General features: G+C 38.3%; 1 protein-coding gene across 17 annotated transcripts in view; it reads right to left on the bottom strand.

The window, feature by feature from the left end:
* FGF14 (fibroblast growth factor 14) overlaps positions 1–17,557 on the bottom strand; it is a 703,097-nt gene that overhangs the window by 490,779 nt on the left and 194,761 nt on the right. For 3 of the 17 annotated variants that reach the window (XM_030922298.1, XM_030922300.1, XM_030922301.1), the window contains exon 2: positions 2,776–3,102. The exons of 12 other annotated variants lie outside the window; for them this stretch is intronic. In XM_030922298.1, the coding sequence (XP_030778158.1) occupies positions 2,776–2,779 (4 nt within the window). In that variant the 5' untranslated portion in view covers positions 2,780–3,102. Of the gene's footprint in view, positions 1–2,775; positions 3,103–15,679; positions 15,700–15,734; positions 15,826–17,557 lie in introns of all 17 variants that reach the window. 2 more of the 17 variants (XM_030922303.1, XM_030922305.1) reach the window with 2 other exon arrangements.

The following is a 17,557-nucleotide window of genomic DNA, read 5'->3' as shown; positions in this document are numbered from 1 at the left end:
TGAGTGTGAGATCAGCTCCAAATCCCACCTTACATCAATAGATAAGGATAAAACCAATGTTAGAGAGACAACAAAAAGTCAAATTAATATACTGAACAAAAATTAATTGAGTTGGGGTGTGGAGACATTGCAAGAATGCTGCAGTGAAAGGCTTCCAAATATCTGCTCCTCCATGATGGCAATGAAAACAGTAAATCAACATTTTAAGAACTCTGTCAACTAACCAAGAGAGAAATTCAAGGACTCTTTATTAAAGAAAAAACAGCTGAATCTCAATGAGAACAGTGACCTTTCTGGTGTTTTAACTTGCCCTACACCCATCCTCTCTTCTCAGCTCCACAATAGCTGTGAAAACCAACAGCTTGGTAAATACAATATCAGTGATAAGCATAGCCATAAAAAAAAATTTAAAACAAAATGCCGGGCGCGGTGGCTCAAGCCTGTAATCCCAGCACTTTGGGAGGCCGAGACGGGCGGATCACGAGGTCAGGAGATCGAGACCATCCTGGCTAACACAGTGAAACCCCGTCTCTACTAAAAAATACAAAAAACTAGCCGGGCGTGGTGGCGGGTGCCTGTAGTCCCAGCTACTCGGGAGGCTGAGGCAGGAGAATGGCGTAAACCCGGGAGGCTGAGCTTGCAGTGAGCTGAGATCCGGCCACTGCACTCCAGCCTGGGCGGCAGAGCGAGACTCCGTCTCAAAAAAAAAAAAAAAAAAAAAAAAACAGCAGCCTACCAACCAAAGGAGAGGGAAAAACAGTTTTGAAGCTCCTCAGAAGTGCCCTTACCAGTTGTTATTATTTGACCTGACTGGTAGTTTCCTGGAAACCTCTACTAGCAGGGCTTGTCTTTACTTGACTGGACTTAGAGATCACTCCTTGTAAACAACCTTTCCCCAGGACATCTGTCAAAAACCATCCGTGGTAATTGCTTAATATCATAGCTACCTGAGGCATCTATAAAATTTGAGCAAACAAGAAGCTGACCAAAACCTTACATGGAAAATGTGGTGAATGAATTGTCCATAGGGTCTGTCTGCTTGGGCTGCCATAACAAAATACCAGAGACTGATCACTTGAACAGCATAAATTTATTTTCTCACAGTCCTGGAGGCTAGAATGGTCCAGCGTGACGAAGTTCTTGTAAAGCCTCTTTTCCAGGCTTCTTTCTCACTGTGTGCTCATTTGGTTCACATGCACAGAGACAGGAGCAACGTCGCTGGTATCTCTTCTTTCAAGGGCACTAATCCCACCATGAGTTCCCATTCACATGATCTCATCTAACCTTATTTATCCACCCAAAAACCTCATCTCTGAATAACATCATACTAACACGTAACTTTGAGTGGCACACATATATTCAGTTCATACATTCTGCCCTGGACCCCCAAGATGTCCTTCTCACATGCAAAATACATTAATTTTATCCCAACAGCCTCAAAAGTCTTAACAGATTCCAGCATCAATTCTGAAGTACAAAGTCTCAGCTAAATAGTATCTAAATCAAACATAAGTAAGCCTTATCCCAAAAATCAAAATTGTTCTCCAGCTGTAAACCTGTAAAACCATACAAGTTATGTGCTTCCAAATTACAACAGATAGTGGAATAGGCATGAGATAGCCATTCCCATTCCAAAAGGAAAAATTAAGAAAGAAGGAATAAGAGACAGGCCCTAAGAACATCTAAAACCAACCAAGGCAAATTCCATTAGCTCTTAAGGCTCAAGATATCTCTTTTTCATTTTGTGCCATTTATTCTAGACCTACAGGGATAGTGGATCCTGCCTCCAGGCTCTTACACAGCCCTGTCTCCAATGCCCTGCCCCCAAGGCTTTAGTCAGAGGCCATATGGCCTATTGAAACTGAGGCAATGTTCCCACCCTTTGCCGCAAAGGATACTAACCTGATGATCTCTGAATTGCCTTTGCGGTCACTACTTCGTTTTCTTGAAAAGCACAAAGTTACAGCCAAATAGCTCTCTGGTCTGGTCTTGTAGGCTCTAAAAGTCTGACAGCCTTTACTTCACCTCATTTGTTTCTGACTGCTTAGTTCAAATTGACAGTTTTTGCTTGTAAAATTGATCTCTATTCCTGGCCTCTTCTGAGATGGCTGATTCAGAATCCATGAGTCATTACCATTATCTCTTTATCAAATAATTGTTCAACCACACCCTTCCTGTTGTCTTCACAATAAGCTTTTTTATTTTTTTGCAATATAGATAGACTGAAAACTTTCCAAATCTTCAACTCTGGTTCCTTTTTGCTTAACAATTTCTTCTTCAACTTCTGTCTCTCCTTTCACATTTTACCATAAACAGGAAGAAGCAAGCCGCTCCTTCAACACTTTGCTTAGCTATCTCCTTAGCTAATTATCCAATTTTATCGCTTGCAAAATCCAAAGTCTTACCTAAATATTATCTAATTTTGTTTGTCAAAAATATCAATTTCACAAAACACTAGAACACAGTTAATCCAAGTGCTATGTCACTTTATGAAAGGATCACCTTTCTTCCATTTTCCAGTAATTTTTTTCCTTATTTGCATTTGAGAACTCAACAGAATGGCCTTTAACATTCATATTGATATCAACATTCTTTTCATGATGATTTATGTATTCTCTGGAAAGATAGATAATTCTCCTTAGCTATTTTCTTTTCTTTCTGCGCCCTCACTCCAACTGCCTTTAACAAATACTTCACTGCAATCTTGGCTTTTTCTAGCATACATCTCAAAATTTTTCCATCCTCTATCCATTGCCCACTTCTAAAGCCACTTACGCATGTTGAGGTATTTGTTGCATCAGCACCCCACTTCCTGGCACCCAAATTTGTGTTAGTCTTCTTGGGCTTCCATAACAAATTACCATAGACCAGGTGGTTTAAGCAACAGAAACTTATTTTCTCACAGTCCTGGAGGGTAGAATTATGAGACAAGCATGCCAGCAGCACACTTGGTCAGGCTCTGGTGGAAGCTCTCCTTCTCTCTGTGCTCTGGCATGGCCTTTCTTTGGAGCATGCGTCTGGAAAGAGAAGCAAGCTCTCTGGTGTCTTCTTATTGGGGCACTCATCTCATCATGAGGGATCCAGTCATATGATCTCATCTAACTATAATTACAACATATACATTTTGAGAGAACACAGATATTCAGTAAACAATAAGGACTTTGAAAAGCTCCAACATGTTTCTGAGAATCTAGAAGGCCACACACATGTGCAGGAAGTTGAGACACCTGAAAAGGTCTTAATTTTTTAACTCTTGCTGACCGTGAGTATCTGGGCAAGAGGAAATTAATGGTAACAGAGTTTTCAACTGCCTACCAGTAAATTGAAGGCATGCACCTAACATACATGGAACTATCCGGGAAAGACTAGGAGAGTTGCTAGTTCAAGATATTAAGGAAATGCATGTCTAGTCATTAGCTGACAATGATGTTAACCGGTTACTACACATGAAAAACTATAGCGTTCTTACAGGAAAGTCATGAAACACACAAAGAACAACAAAAACAAACAGAAACAATAGCAAACTGTGAAGAATGGGATCTGGTTTCCAGAGTTGCTACATTACATGATCCAAAATATTCAGTTTCAAAAAAATCATGATACATGTACACAAACAGGGGAATATGGCCCCAAACCAAGGGGAAAAAAATCAGTCATGAATTTTTGTACCTGAAAAAGTCCATGCATTAGAATTCCTAGTCAAAAATTTGAAATAACTTTAAATTATAATTTAAAGCCATTATAATTATTTTCAAAGACCAAAAGTAAACCATGAATACAAATTTAAAGAAAAGACCAAAAGTAAACCATGAATACAAACTTAAAGAAAAACATGAGAATGATATATCGGCAAATAGATAACATCAACTTAAAATATAAATTATTTTAAAAATTGAAATTCTAGAGCTCTAAGATACAATAACTGAAATAAACAATTTGCTATGGAGCCCTTTTCTATGTTACAAAATTAGCCAACTTTTATTGAGAGCTTAAAACATATTAAAATACATATTAAATACATATTAAAATGTATCATAAATGCTTTTTTTTCCTTTTTTAAAAATTTAATTTTAAGTTCTGGGATGCATGTGCGGGATGCGCAGGTTTGTTACACAGGTAAATATGTGCCATGGTGGTTTGCTACACATATCAACCCATCACCTAGGTATTAAGCCCCACATGTATTAGCTATTTATCCTGATACTCTCCCTCCCACTGCCCCCCTGACAGGTCCCAGTCCTGCTAGGGAGTATGTTGTTCCCCTGCTAGGGAGAATTAATTGCAAATTTTACTTGGCAGAATAAAGCATCAGTGAACTTGAATATAGGTCAATTGAGACTATCTAGTCTGTGGAATAAAAAGAAAAAACAATGAAGAAAACTGAACAAAGTCTTCAATGTCCCTGTGATGCTATCAAGTGTACCAAGAGCCACATAATGAAAATGAAAACTTTAGAAGGGAAGTAAAAGAGAAAAACCAGAAAAAATATTTGAAGAAACAATGGCCAAAATTTTCAAAACTTCATTTGAAAATTATTAAACTGTACATAAAAGAAACTCAGAATGTATGTAAGATCAACTAAAATTATCCATGCCCAGACACATCATAAACAAATTGTTGTCAACAGTAAAAGATAAAAAGAGAATCTTGAACACAGTAATAGAGAAGTGGCTCATCACATACAGGGGTCCTTGATAAGAGGAACAATTGATTTCTTATCAGAAACTATGGTTTCTAGAGGGCAATGGGATGACATACTCCAAGTACTGAAAGAAAAATACTGTCAAATAAGAATTCTATAATTTTCAAAACTATTCTTCAAAAATGAAAAAAAAGTTAAGACATTGCCATATAAACAAACTGAAATAAGTTGCCACTCATAAACCTACTCTATAAGAAATGCTAAACAGAGTTGTTCAGTCTGAAAAGAAAGGCTAATAGACAATAAATAAAACCCACATGAAGAAATATTAACAGCACCAGTAGACATAACAATACAAATAAGCATAAGAAATAGTATTAATATACTCTTGGTTTGTAATTTTTGCCCTGTTTAGTTAAAAGGTAACTATACAAATCAACAACTAAAAAATGGTGCTTATGGACTTATAATCTGTAAATATTTCTTCTTATAATGTGTAAGAGCACAAAGAAAGGGGAAAAAGTAGAGCTATGTAGCAGCAAAATTTTGTATACCACTGACATTAAATTGGTATTGATCCAAACTAAATTGTTAAGATACTAGTTATAATCCTCAGAGCAACAATTAAGAAAAGAATGTAAAAATACAATTCAAGAACTATTAACATTAAGGGAATTAAAATATCATACTAGAAAACATCTATTTGGCATAGAAGAAGAAAATAATGGAAAAAGAGAGACACAAACAAAAAAAGACATATAGAACACATGTGCCTGGACAACATGGTGAAACCCCATCTGTACAAAATTACAAAAATTAGTTGAGCATGGTGGCTAATTGGAGGCTGAGACTGGAGGATCTCTTAAGCCCAGGAAGCAGAGGTTGCAGTGAGCCAAGATCACACCACTGCATACAAGCCTGGGTGGTGCAGTGAGACCCTGTCTCAAAAAAAAAAAAAAACCCAAATCAAAACAACAATTAAAAAAAACCCACATGTGGCAAAATGGCAGATGTAAAGCTTACTTTATCAGTAATTATATTAACACGGAACATTACATTTGGATAATGATTTTTCTGATTAAATTTGTTGCAGACAGACAGAAGACAGAATTAGATCAGTATTGAGATTACAAAGTGGCATTAGCAACAAGCAAGGAATTGAATCCACAAATGTCTCTTTGGAGAGAGGAAGCAGGATGTATGTGTCACCTCTTAATAGATTCATTAGGATAAACTAAACAGCATGTTCAAAAATTTATAGGATTGGCAAATAATGTTTTGGTGAAGTCATTAGAAACCATACAATGGCTATTATGATGATAATTTACAGCCGTGACAATCGTCTAGACAAGAGCATTAAGACATTACTGGTTCCAATTTTAATTTGAAACAAAGCTAACCGTATCATATTAAGTGCCCTGGTCTTGTGGCCTCCAGCCACTGGGTGAAAATGTTAAACTCATTTCCTATTTTTCCCAGAACAGCTGACAGAAGTAGGCAGGGGTAGGAGAAAGGAATGTGTCAATTGTAAAGAAATTTGGATTCAAGCAAAAAAGCCTCAGGAAAGAAAAAAATATCCTTCCTGCTGCAGCAATGTTATCCCAACAGCGGGGTTCTCCGTTTGCCTGGTACTAAAGGACACCTGATCAACAGCCTCTGGTAAAGAAAAATGTAGTGGTTTATCTTTTTGGAAATTTTATTTTATTTTTCATTGACCAATAATAATTGTATTTATTTAAAGCATACAAGGTGATGTTTTGATATATGTTCACAATGTGGAATGATTAAATCAGACTAATTAACAAATTCATCACCTCACATATAATTTTTGTGGCAAAAACATGTCAAATCTACTCTTTTAGCAATTATGAAATATGTAATGCATTAGTATTTATTATAATCACCATTTTGTGTGGAAGATCACTACAGGTTACTGTTCCTGTCTACCAGAAACTTTGTACCATTTGATCAACATCTACCCCTTTTCCATTCATCCCCCTCCGTCAGGCCCTTTTCAGAGATAAATCACTGGTGGAGACTAGAATGACTGTTACCAGTGGTTTATTTTTGAAAAGAGTCCACACCTGTGTCCAGATTTTGTTTTTCTTTTTCTGCTCTTACAATGCAAACCTAAAGCAAGATGGACTCTACTGGTCTCAATGATGAGGAGAGAAATTAGAAAGGAAAGACCTGTTTCTGTGAGTAGTATCTGCTAGGATGGGTTCTCAGGACACAGTTACAGGCATCCCATTGTAAGAACAGGTATTATTCATTTACATTTGATGAATGTACAAATCAACCACATTTAGTTTTCCTATTGAGGTTTTATTATACTCTCTCTAAGCCAATGACTTCTTCACATTTCTCCTTTTGGTCCTTCTAAAGTGGATATCAAGTCAAAGTATGAGGGGGTGCATTTCAGAATCATGAGTAGGAAACAATTTCAAGACCCAGAGCCTAACCCCTTTACCAGCACCAAGTGCTACTGCCCTAGACCCAGGGGTACACTGGAGGGTATCCTAGCCTGAAAAGCACAAATTGAGCTCTAGGTGGGGCTCTTGCTTTTCCTGAGACCTTGGCCAAGTCACTCAACTTTCCTGACTCTGTTTCTTTACCTTAAAAAGGAGGAAGATGAACTGGTTGAGCTCTCTTGCATCTTTAAAATTCGGCGATTTTAGATGCCCCATCATATAAAATAAATCTCTCAATTCCTTTAAAATAAATGTATTTATGCATAAATAATTATATATTTATACATAATAAAGCCATAAATACAAATATCAATATATGTACACATATATATAGATACATATTGATATCCTGTACATGTAATTATATATACATAGGGAGCATAACACATATATAGATATACATATGCTATATAAACAAAATATATTATGATAAAAGTGTTTTGAAGCAGTCCCCAACAGCCCATCCTAAGTAGTTTTAGATCGTTACACAATTATTTCAGGGTCTCAGAATCAAAACACAGAAAAGCCTCATGGTACACAGTAGCCCACTCCTGGTTTGAGGTGGCATTATTCAATGAGAAACCTCTAATTAGAGGGCAATCAATATTTTGAAACATGCTGTCTGAGTAGAAATAGCCTCAGAAATGACGGCGAAGCAACAACCGTTTATTCTTTCACTCTCTAGCCATGGTCCTCTTCTAACTGGGCACCGACCCTTTCCTCCTCTCCCAGCTTTCTCCTTCCCCTGCCCGCCCTGGCACAGAGTTGTCGTCTTCTGACTCTGGAATTCCCTTCCAATGTGCTGTTTCTGTACCTCACCTCTTGGAGGTAGATGTTGCAGTGGCAGCCTCAAACAGGGATGCTTTTTTAGGCACCATCAGAAGCCACGGCACAGTGCTAGGCAAGAATCAGAGAAATAAAACACGATCTCCTGGAGCTGACGGTCCAGTTGTCTCAACTGGAAAAGGAAGTTAGACCACAGTGGTATGCAAAGTGTATTCCGACTAGAATTCTCAGACAAATGAATGCACACCAATGCAAAATATAACACATTAATTTTAACTGTAGCCTTCTAGAGAGGATGATCTAGCCATTGAGTAAAGATTTCAGGCAGGTGGGCCTTTCTGTTTCCACTGAAACTATACTCTATTGGCAGCCGCCTAATCTTAACATTGCCTTTAGGAAGCCGTAGGAGACTGAATTGGAAAATGCAGCCAGGCAACTTACGGGAAAATTGAGCAGAGTGTCCTTCTGAGTAAGGAGACAGGGGTGTAGTAAAGTCAGTCCTCCTTCTAAAGACCAGAGAAAATTTCTGTTCAAGCTGATAAACTCTGTATCCTTTTGGACTTTGTAAATACTGCACTTGGAATTGACTATCATTTAAATATTGAAATTAAAATCTGCCAAAGTTATTTGATTAGTCAAAAGCTTTAAAGATTCATTAAAATACCAACCCTGTGGGATGAGGGGAGCCTCCCTGCTTATTCAATGCATCCCTCATGTGGTGTCTCTGACATGGCTTATAGACATCCTCAGCTGTTCCAAAGGGATCAAATGTTTATGTTCCTGGAACAAATGGAAAGTGCTTACTCCTCACTCTTTGTCAAACTCTAAAAATACCACTGCCTTGGTGAAACCCCAAATTATCCTTATGTCTAAATGTCACAATGATGATGAAGGTCTTGAAATTTACGAGGAACTGGCTTAAGCTGATATAAATCAGAACCTGAAACACTATTATTTCACTATTACAAATAGTTTAAAGTTTGTAAAGGTGTGTAGGTGGTTCTTAGTTTTATTACCTTTGCTGTGAGTCACTAATATTGCTTCATAGTGGAAATTGTCCATTGAAACTAAAATAAATCTTGTCCACAGAGAAGGCTGGTATTGGTTGCTTTTTAGTTAAAACAGTGTAGGGCCTTGATTTAATAGAGTGTTTGTCTTTCTTCTGAGGAATTACAACATGTTCATACAATATATTATCTTTTTATATCTTTTCTTCTACCACTGTATCTGTAATACTAGTATAACTAGCTAACATTTAATGAATGATTTCTAAATGCTAGATGGTGAGTGAAAGTGGCTTTCTATGGATTATTTATCTTCAGAACAACCCCATGAGGCAGGTACTTTTGTGACTTGATGAAGATAAACAACTTGATTAGGTAGCAAACCTAGTTAGTCGTGGAGCTAGAAACCCAGTCTTTGACACTGGACTACCTGAATTAATTACAAAGCCTTTCCAATGGGTCCATCTACCCAGCCTCTTCTTTTTCATATTTTCCCATAGGCGTTTTCTGTTTGGAGAGTACAAAAGTCCTCTAACCCACTTCTCTGACCCCATGCTGTAACCCACTCCACAGCCAGTCTACACCCTAATCTCATGCCCTACAATATATTCACTCATGCAATCCAATCCTTCAGAAAAATCAAAACTTACACATCCTTCACACTCACAAATTCTTTCTCAGTGTGCCACATGCCAGACTTTACAGCATGTTTCTCTCCCTATCTGAGACCCCTTCTTCTTCTGTACCTCAAGCCCACTTCCTCCAAGCAAGCTTTCCATAGCACTTACTGGGCACATTACACTTCGGGGATGCACCCTTGTCCTGAATTAAGAAAATAATGTATGCTGCAACAGAAAGATCACAGGGCTTAGAATCCTGTTTTACTTGCAATTTTACTTAATATCATGTAGGTTCAGTGCCGTCATCTGTGATGTGGAGTCATTACTATCTGCCGCATAGGGTTGCTAATAGGGATTAAATGAAATTGTGAATGCACACATATATATGCACACATACCAATATATGTATATATTTATGTGCATATACTTTCATATATGTAGAATTTCATTTAATCCTTATGTTTATGCATGAATATATGTGCATTTATATACATATATATAAAATTTTGTAGACCCACATATAATAAATTTGAAAACTATAAAATGCTCTAAAGCGGTAAACAATCATTACTGTTGCTAAACTGGTTTATTATGTATGTATATTTTGCTTCCTCAACTACATTTTTCATTCCTAAAGGACAGCAATTCTTTTCATTTATATCTTTCTCTTTCTCAGATTCTAGCACAGTGCTATATACCATAAAAAATGCTCCCCAAATATGTGAGTAAGAATATTCCCAAGACTTCTAGGGAGAAATCATGATTCCCATGTTCTATGTTAGAAAAATGAAAAATGTCAAGGCAAGAAAGTGGCCAGTCAACCAGCTATTGGCAAATGCAGATCTTCTAATTCCAATTTGAGTTTTTTTTTTTTGTTTGTTTGTTTGTTTTAACCAGGCTGTTCTGTCAGCTTTTTCCTTAATAAATCGGACTTCATTTTTACTAATGACAGTCAGAGACTGTACTTACTATTTGTGGGCAGCACCAAGTAGGTGGAGTGTCAACTTCATTTGGAGGGTGTCATTGCAATGAAAAAACACCCTGACAACTTGAAGATGTGGGCAGATATAAACAACAGCATTGAGGCAGTGGCTCATGCCTGTAATCCCAGCTCTTAGGGACAACGAGGCGGGCGGATCACGAGGTCAGGAGATCGAAACCATCCTGGCTAACATGGTGAAACCCTGTCTCTACTAAAACTACAAAAAAAAAAAATTAGCCAGGCATGATGGAGGGCGCCTGTAGTTCCAGCTACTCGGGAGGCTGAGGCAGGAGAATGGCATGAACCAAGGAGGCGGAGCTTGCTTGAACTGAGATCGCACCACTGCACTTCAGCCAGGGTGACAGAGTGAAGACTCCGTCTCAAAAAAAAAAAAAAAAAAAAAAAAAAAAAAAAAAGACTAATGTCTTCTTTATCAAAAGTCTCCTTCGAACAGTTTGAAATGAGAATGCTAAAATTTAAGATCTAGTGGACAGTCTCCTCAAACTACTTCACATTATTTAGTTTCCTTTGAATCCACCTCTACTTTAGGATTCCCCAACATGACAAGTGAAGACAACATGGAGAAAGCTGCAGGAGAATAATAAAGGTGCCAAGGGATTTGTAAAATCTATCAGTGAACATGTAGAGTTCACAGGAAAAGAGAAAGAGAAATGCCCTTAGTGTACAAAGGAAAGCAGCTACCTTCTGTTTTCAAATCCCCCCAAAATGATTATAAATTCCCTAAGAGTAGGGATTGGCTGAAAAAATTCTCTGAGGTGTGATTCACAAATTTAATTCTTCTGTTGTTTCACTGAAAATCATTTCCAGGGCAGATAATGAAATCTCTTTTGAACACGTGCATTTGATTCTTTAGCAAGATTTTAGAGGATGCAGAACCTTACTTAGATGGTCCAGAGGTTGAATGATGAGCTACTGAGCATGATGTATAAGACAAGGTGAAGAAGATAGCAGAGGGAAATATTTGGAAAAAAATATTAATCTGACACTGTTGTGATCCTGAAGCTGAAGAGAATACTGAGGGACAAATTTCCTCTGGAGAGAGGTAGGGATTGAAAACTAAAGAATAATGCTTCCCTGTTTCTGTTACTGGGGGATGGACAATATGACCAGAAGGACAATGTACCTCCCTGATGTGGTTTGGATCTGTGTTCCTTCCCAAATCTCATGTTGGATTATAATCCCCAGTGTTGGAAGTGGGGCCTGGTGGGAGGTGATAGGATCATGAATGGTTTAGCACCATCTTCCCTTGGTACTGTGTAGTGAGTGAGCTCCCATGAGATCTGGTTGTTTAAAAGGGTGTGGCACCTCCCCTAATCTCTCTTCCTCCTGCTCCTGCCATGTGAAGTGCTGGCTCCCCCTTTGCCTTCGCCACAACTGTAAGTTCCCTGAGGCCTCCCCAGAAGCAGATGCTGCCATGCTTCCTTTACAGCCTGCGAAATCATAAGCCAGTTAAACCTCTTTTGTTTATAAGTTATCCAGTCTACGGTGTTTCTTTACAGCAATGCAAAAATGGACTAACACACTCCCGTAAGCCAGGGCCCAAGAAAGATGATCATGATCGGGGAACAGTCAGTTAGTGCCAAGGGCCTATAAGGAGGCAGCCATTGATGAGAAGTGATATGGAAGTTGATAACACTAGTTCTCATTCCCCTGCACAAAAAGGAGACCCATGAGCAGGAAGCAAGGCTATGATTCTACAGAGAGAGAAGGTGATAAGTGAGGGTGATGTCCAGGGCAGAAGCAGGAATTACAGAACATTTTGAATCACCACTAGCCTGTTCATATTATACAGAAAACATTCGGTTTGTGCCAGATGATATCCTGCTGTACTGCAGGAAAAAGTCCTTTGCAGTTGTTTCACAGAATTAAACTTTTTCATCTTAGCGGTATGCCTGTTGCTACCTTTTGAAGCCTCATAATGAGAACATTCTCATCTTAGAAAAGGTCTGACCTAGTGTGCTTAGAGTTATTGTTTTTCACTTTTTATTCCAGACCTTCAGAAGCATTTGCAGAGAAGTGCTATCCCTACGTAGTAGAAAATTTGGTAAAATCTCCTTTTCTGAGTTCCATGGCATGATTCTGACCACCAGCAAGAAAAGGGCTCAGACTTAGAATACTGCAGTGCTGCTGTGCTTTTAATGCCCCATCCAAAACTCTCAAAGAAGTGGAGAATGGGCAAAGGAGCCCACAAGCCTCGATACTGGTGCTCAGGAGGCAGTGCTGTCCAAACCTTCAGTCTTAGTGTAGATAACTAATAACCAGATCAGATTTACCAAAGTCCCTCCAAGGCAGAGATAGGCATGGAAGACAGGAAACCCTATTCCAGCAGCATTATGAAGAACCACAGCCACCATCATGTAAAGCACAGGGCAAATTCTACTCCAGTTCAATGTTTTATCACAGTATATGTTTTTCTTTTTTTGATAGCAGTATATTTGTCTTCTTAATTATCTTTTATTTATGTAAATACTGTAATAAATTAGTTTGCATCTCCCAAGTGCATATCAACAACTAATTAAAGGTCAGTCCCTCAAAAGACAAAAGAGAATCTGTTTTGTAAATACACAGTCATAAATCTCTTGAACTAAGTGATGTATATGAAGACTTTTGTTATAATTTTTATAAGAAAGAATAAAATCCTGAATAACCCTAGAAAGATATTAGAGCAACTATAGAACTATTGCCTCTGGGGAGAGGCACAGGATGGCCCAAGAACAGGCATGCACAGAGCCTTTTCCCTAGGAACCTGTAGTTCTAATTTAGTACAATGCATCTACGCCCTCTTTGAAAGTAAATTACATAATTTCTTGATTTTATTACAAAATGAGACCAATAAGAGTACATTAGTGAAATGTAATTATGTTTTATTATATTTAAAGTCTAGAATATTCCTATCTGGAAAACTTTCATTAAGGGAAAATACAATTTTATTGAAACAGTTAATTTTAAACATTGTTCCACTTTGCTTTTAAGTGTACTTCCTGAAGCCTAATTTTTTATTATGGAATAAAGTTACAATCCTCATTTTTTTCTTCCAATTAACACACGTTTTGACACCAATTTGCATTAGGACAAATACAATTTAATGTAATGAGACCATGCACCCCTTTCCCCATTAGTTGGACTGTATGATTGGAAACAACCGCTAATTAAAGCCTAATTGTTACCTTCTGTGCCCTGTTCACTTAATTAGATAAGTGGCTTCTGACAGAACAACTAGTTTATGCTCAGTGGGAAAGAGTATATGACCAGGTGCTGTAGGTGGCCAAGGTCTCCATTCTTGCAGAATAACATGGATTTTAAGTTTCTGCTCCAATTAAAACTTTCAGTTACCACAGTGGAAACTGAATTCATGGCAACAATATCCAAAATTGTGATTTGAATCAGCTTCAGATTCGGGCAGGTTTTACAGGACCCGGGTAAACTGGGAGGTAGGTAGTGTTTCTGTTCAGCACACTGCTGTCTGACCCACTTCAGCCAAGCTTGTCTGAGCCTCCAGCATAGGTGATGGTTGCTCAAAAACTGCTTCTCTTCATTCCATTCAGTTCAATTTTCCCAGGAGGAAATACACACACACTCCCTCATACTCCTCTTCTCCCATCTCAGATCTAAGCTACAATTTGGGCTGTATAAACTGGACAACCTCATCCGCCACCCAGTGTAACCACACCTCTCTGTGCCAAACCTCACTTTAGTAGCCAGGAAAACAGAGAAGGCAGGCCAGAGTGAGTTGGGCATGGCCCATATATGTGGTTGCTGCAGGTTCAAACATTTTTATGTAATTTGGGGCAAGGATATTTTATTTTATTTTATTTTACTTTATTTTACTTTGTTTTTTGAGACAGAGTCTTGCTCTGTCACCCAGGCTGGAGTATAGTGGCACAATCATGGCTCAGTGCAAACTCTGCCTCCCGGGTCCAAGCAATTCTCCTGCCTCAGCCTCCCAAGTAGCTGGAATTACAGGCGTGCACCACCACGCTTGGCTAATTTTTATATTTTTAGTAGAGATGGGGTTTCACCACGTTGGCCAGGCTGGTCTCCAACTCCTGACCTTGTGATCCTCCCACCTCAGTTTCCCAAAGTGCTAGGACTGGTGCAAGGATCTTTATAATAAAATTAAGGCAGGAAAAGGACAAATGGCCAAGATGATTATATCACAGAGTATAAGGTTAAAGCTATGGCAACACAAGGAGATAAAGTAGACAATGTGGGGGCATTCTACAAAAAGAGATAAAATGTCTTGGTACAAGTTATGTTGATTTTGTACTTCAGGGGAAAACTGACGCAAATCAGAGTATAGGTATTTTCCTTATCTCTACACCTCCACTTGGCCCCATCTTGAAGACAGTTTTCTTCTCTCCTGCTTATTCTGAGAATAGCTTTCTTCTCCCTTGCTTACAGAGCCAGCCGAAACTGAGAGAAGAAGGGCTTTGGCACATGGCATTAGGTGTGTATGTATGTGTGTGCATATGAATGCCATGTATTAACTTGAGAATTATTTAACTTCTATGAGTTTTGGTTTTTCCATTTATAAAATAGAGAATATTTCTAATATTGACCTTACAAAACTGATATAAAGTCTACATGAGATGATGCACATGGAATGCTTAACATAAAACAAGGCACACACACACTCAAAAAAAAAACCCAATAGTAATTATTACTATTATTATAGTCAATATATAATAATTGGACTTGGTTGGAATGGAAACAAAGCATTTAACTAAAATACCTGCAGGTATTGATTGTATGTGGGCATTAGACATTATACATGTCATAGATATTGTGCTATGGGAGATGCAAAGTATAACGTATGGTCCCTGATCTCAATTTGCCTTCAAGGGTCAGAGGGGGAGGAATTAATAAACCACAGGAAGAAATTGATAACCTGGAATATATTCTCCAAAGGGAAAGAGGTCTCCAAATGGGAGATACTAGACTGGAGGGGTATAAACTGCCTTCATAAAGGGAAAAGAAACATGAAAGCATTTTGCCATCTCTCCCCCTAGAAAGGTTGAGAGACAAAAACAAAAAAACCTCCATAAATAAATGGTTTAAACTTCCCTCGTAATCCAGTGTGTCTACAAGTAAAAAAGTAGGAGCCCCTATTCAAAATGGGAAGTGGAAAATGGGTCAGGCAAACAGTGACTCACACACTCCTAGTGGAAGCCATGTCCAGGAGCATCACACACTAGACTATGCAGCCATGAGGAGCATCACACACTAGACTATCCAGCTGCGGTGATGTGGACCAGTCACTGGGACTTGGCTTCCATAAGAAAGTAGCTCAAGAAGCTCCCTGTGGTGAAAAAATGCCATCGATTACAGCTACTAGGGTTACAGGTAAACTCATTTAGGGGTTGGAATGGAAACAAAGCATTTAACTAATTCATACTAGTCAACTTTCAAACACACACACACTCACACACACACGCTACATGCTATTTGTTTTTTTTTCAGAGGAACTTTTCAGAGCAAGTTGGGTATGCAGTAAAAATCTCATTCCTCGATGCATAGGAATATGGATGCCATGAATTCTATGCAGCTCCCACAGCCTCTCTGGTTTCCTAGGGTCCTACTCTGACCAATTCAGATGCACAGTTTTGTGAGCTAATAAATAAATAAATAAGCCACAGCACTTAAAATGAAAAAAAAAAAAAAACTTCCTTAAAATTATATTATTATCAGTCCCAGTGCAGTGGCTCATGCCTATAATCCCAGCACTTTGGGAGGCCAAGGCAGATAGATAACTGAAGGTCAGGAGTTCGAGACCAGCCTGGCCAAAATGGTGAAAACCTGTCTCCACCAAAAAAATACAAAATTAGCCAGGCATGGTGATGTGCACATGTAGTCCCAGCTACTCATGAAGTTGAGGCGGGAGGATCACTTGAATCCAGGAGGTGGAGGTTACAGTGAGCCCAGATTGCACCACTGCACTCCAGCCTGAGCAACAGAGTGAGAACTTGTCTCAAAAAATATATATATTGTTATCAAATTAAAGTGTTTTGAAGGTGTTTGCAGAAACAACAGATGAGAGAGCTGAGTGTGAAAATATCACATGAATCAATAGGAATTTGAATTATCTTGAATCCTTTAGGCTTGTCATGCCATTGCATCCGACAAGCTAAATATTTTGATCAGGTGAAAATTAGGGCATCATTTTATCAGGTATAAAGCCAAATATTTGGGGCAGTATCTCATCCTAAATCACACCACTGACTACCTATATGTCAATAATTCGTAAAAGGTTGTATTGGATAAAATGGTCAGAAACAAATTTTCCCCTCCTGGTCAGGTGCAGTGGCTCATGCCTGTAATCCCCACACTTTGGGAGGCTGAGGCAGGCAGATCGCAAGGTCAAGAGTTTGAGACCAGTCTGCCAGCATGGTGAAACCCCGTCTCTACTAAAAATACAAAAATTAGCTGGGCATGGTGGCATATGGCCGTAATACCAGCTACTCCAGAGGCTGAGGCAGGAAAATTGCTTGAATCCAGGAGGTGGAGGTTGCAGTCAGCTGAGATCATGCCACTGCACTCCAGCCTGGGAGACACAGCGAGACTTCATCTCAAAAAAAAAAAAAAAAAAAAAAAAAAAAAAAAAAAAAAAAAAAAAAAATCCGCTCCAAACCTTTAGATTTAACATTTTCTCAATTCAGTTAATGCAAGGACCTATGAGAAGCCATTTTACACCTCAAAGTTTCTAAACTCAGGGAAATTGACAAAAAACAGTCATCAAAGAAAGCCATGTTTATAAACAAGCAAAATAACTTAGCAAATTTTTTCAAAAAACAAATGAAGGGGAGAGTCAAAGTATCTGAAAAGCATTTGAAAAATGCTAGTCTGGAAAAAAAAATAACAAGGACATTTTAACAAATTTTGCAACATCTGTCCTTGAGAAAAAAGGGTCTGTTTCATTAATAATAATAATAATAATAATAATAATAATAATAATGTTTATAGACCTAGAAGGTCTTTCAAACATAACAGCCTAAAATGAAAGTTTTGAAGGTGAAAATAAAGTGCATATAGGA

The sequence above is a fragment of the Rhinopithecus roxellana genome, chromosome 18 (genome assembly GCF_007565055.1).
Source record: "Rhinopithecus roxellana isolate Shanxi Qingling chromosome 18, ASM756505v1, whole genome shotgun sequence".
NCBI lineage: Eukaryota > Metazoa > Chordata > Mammalia > Primates > Cercopithecidae > Rhinopithecus > Rhinopithecus roxellana.
This window is presented reverse-complemented; position numbering and strand designations above follow the sequence as displayed.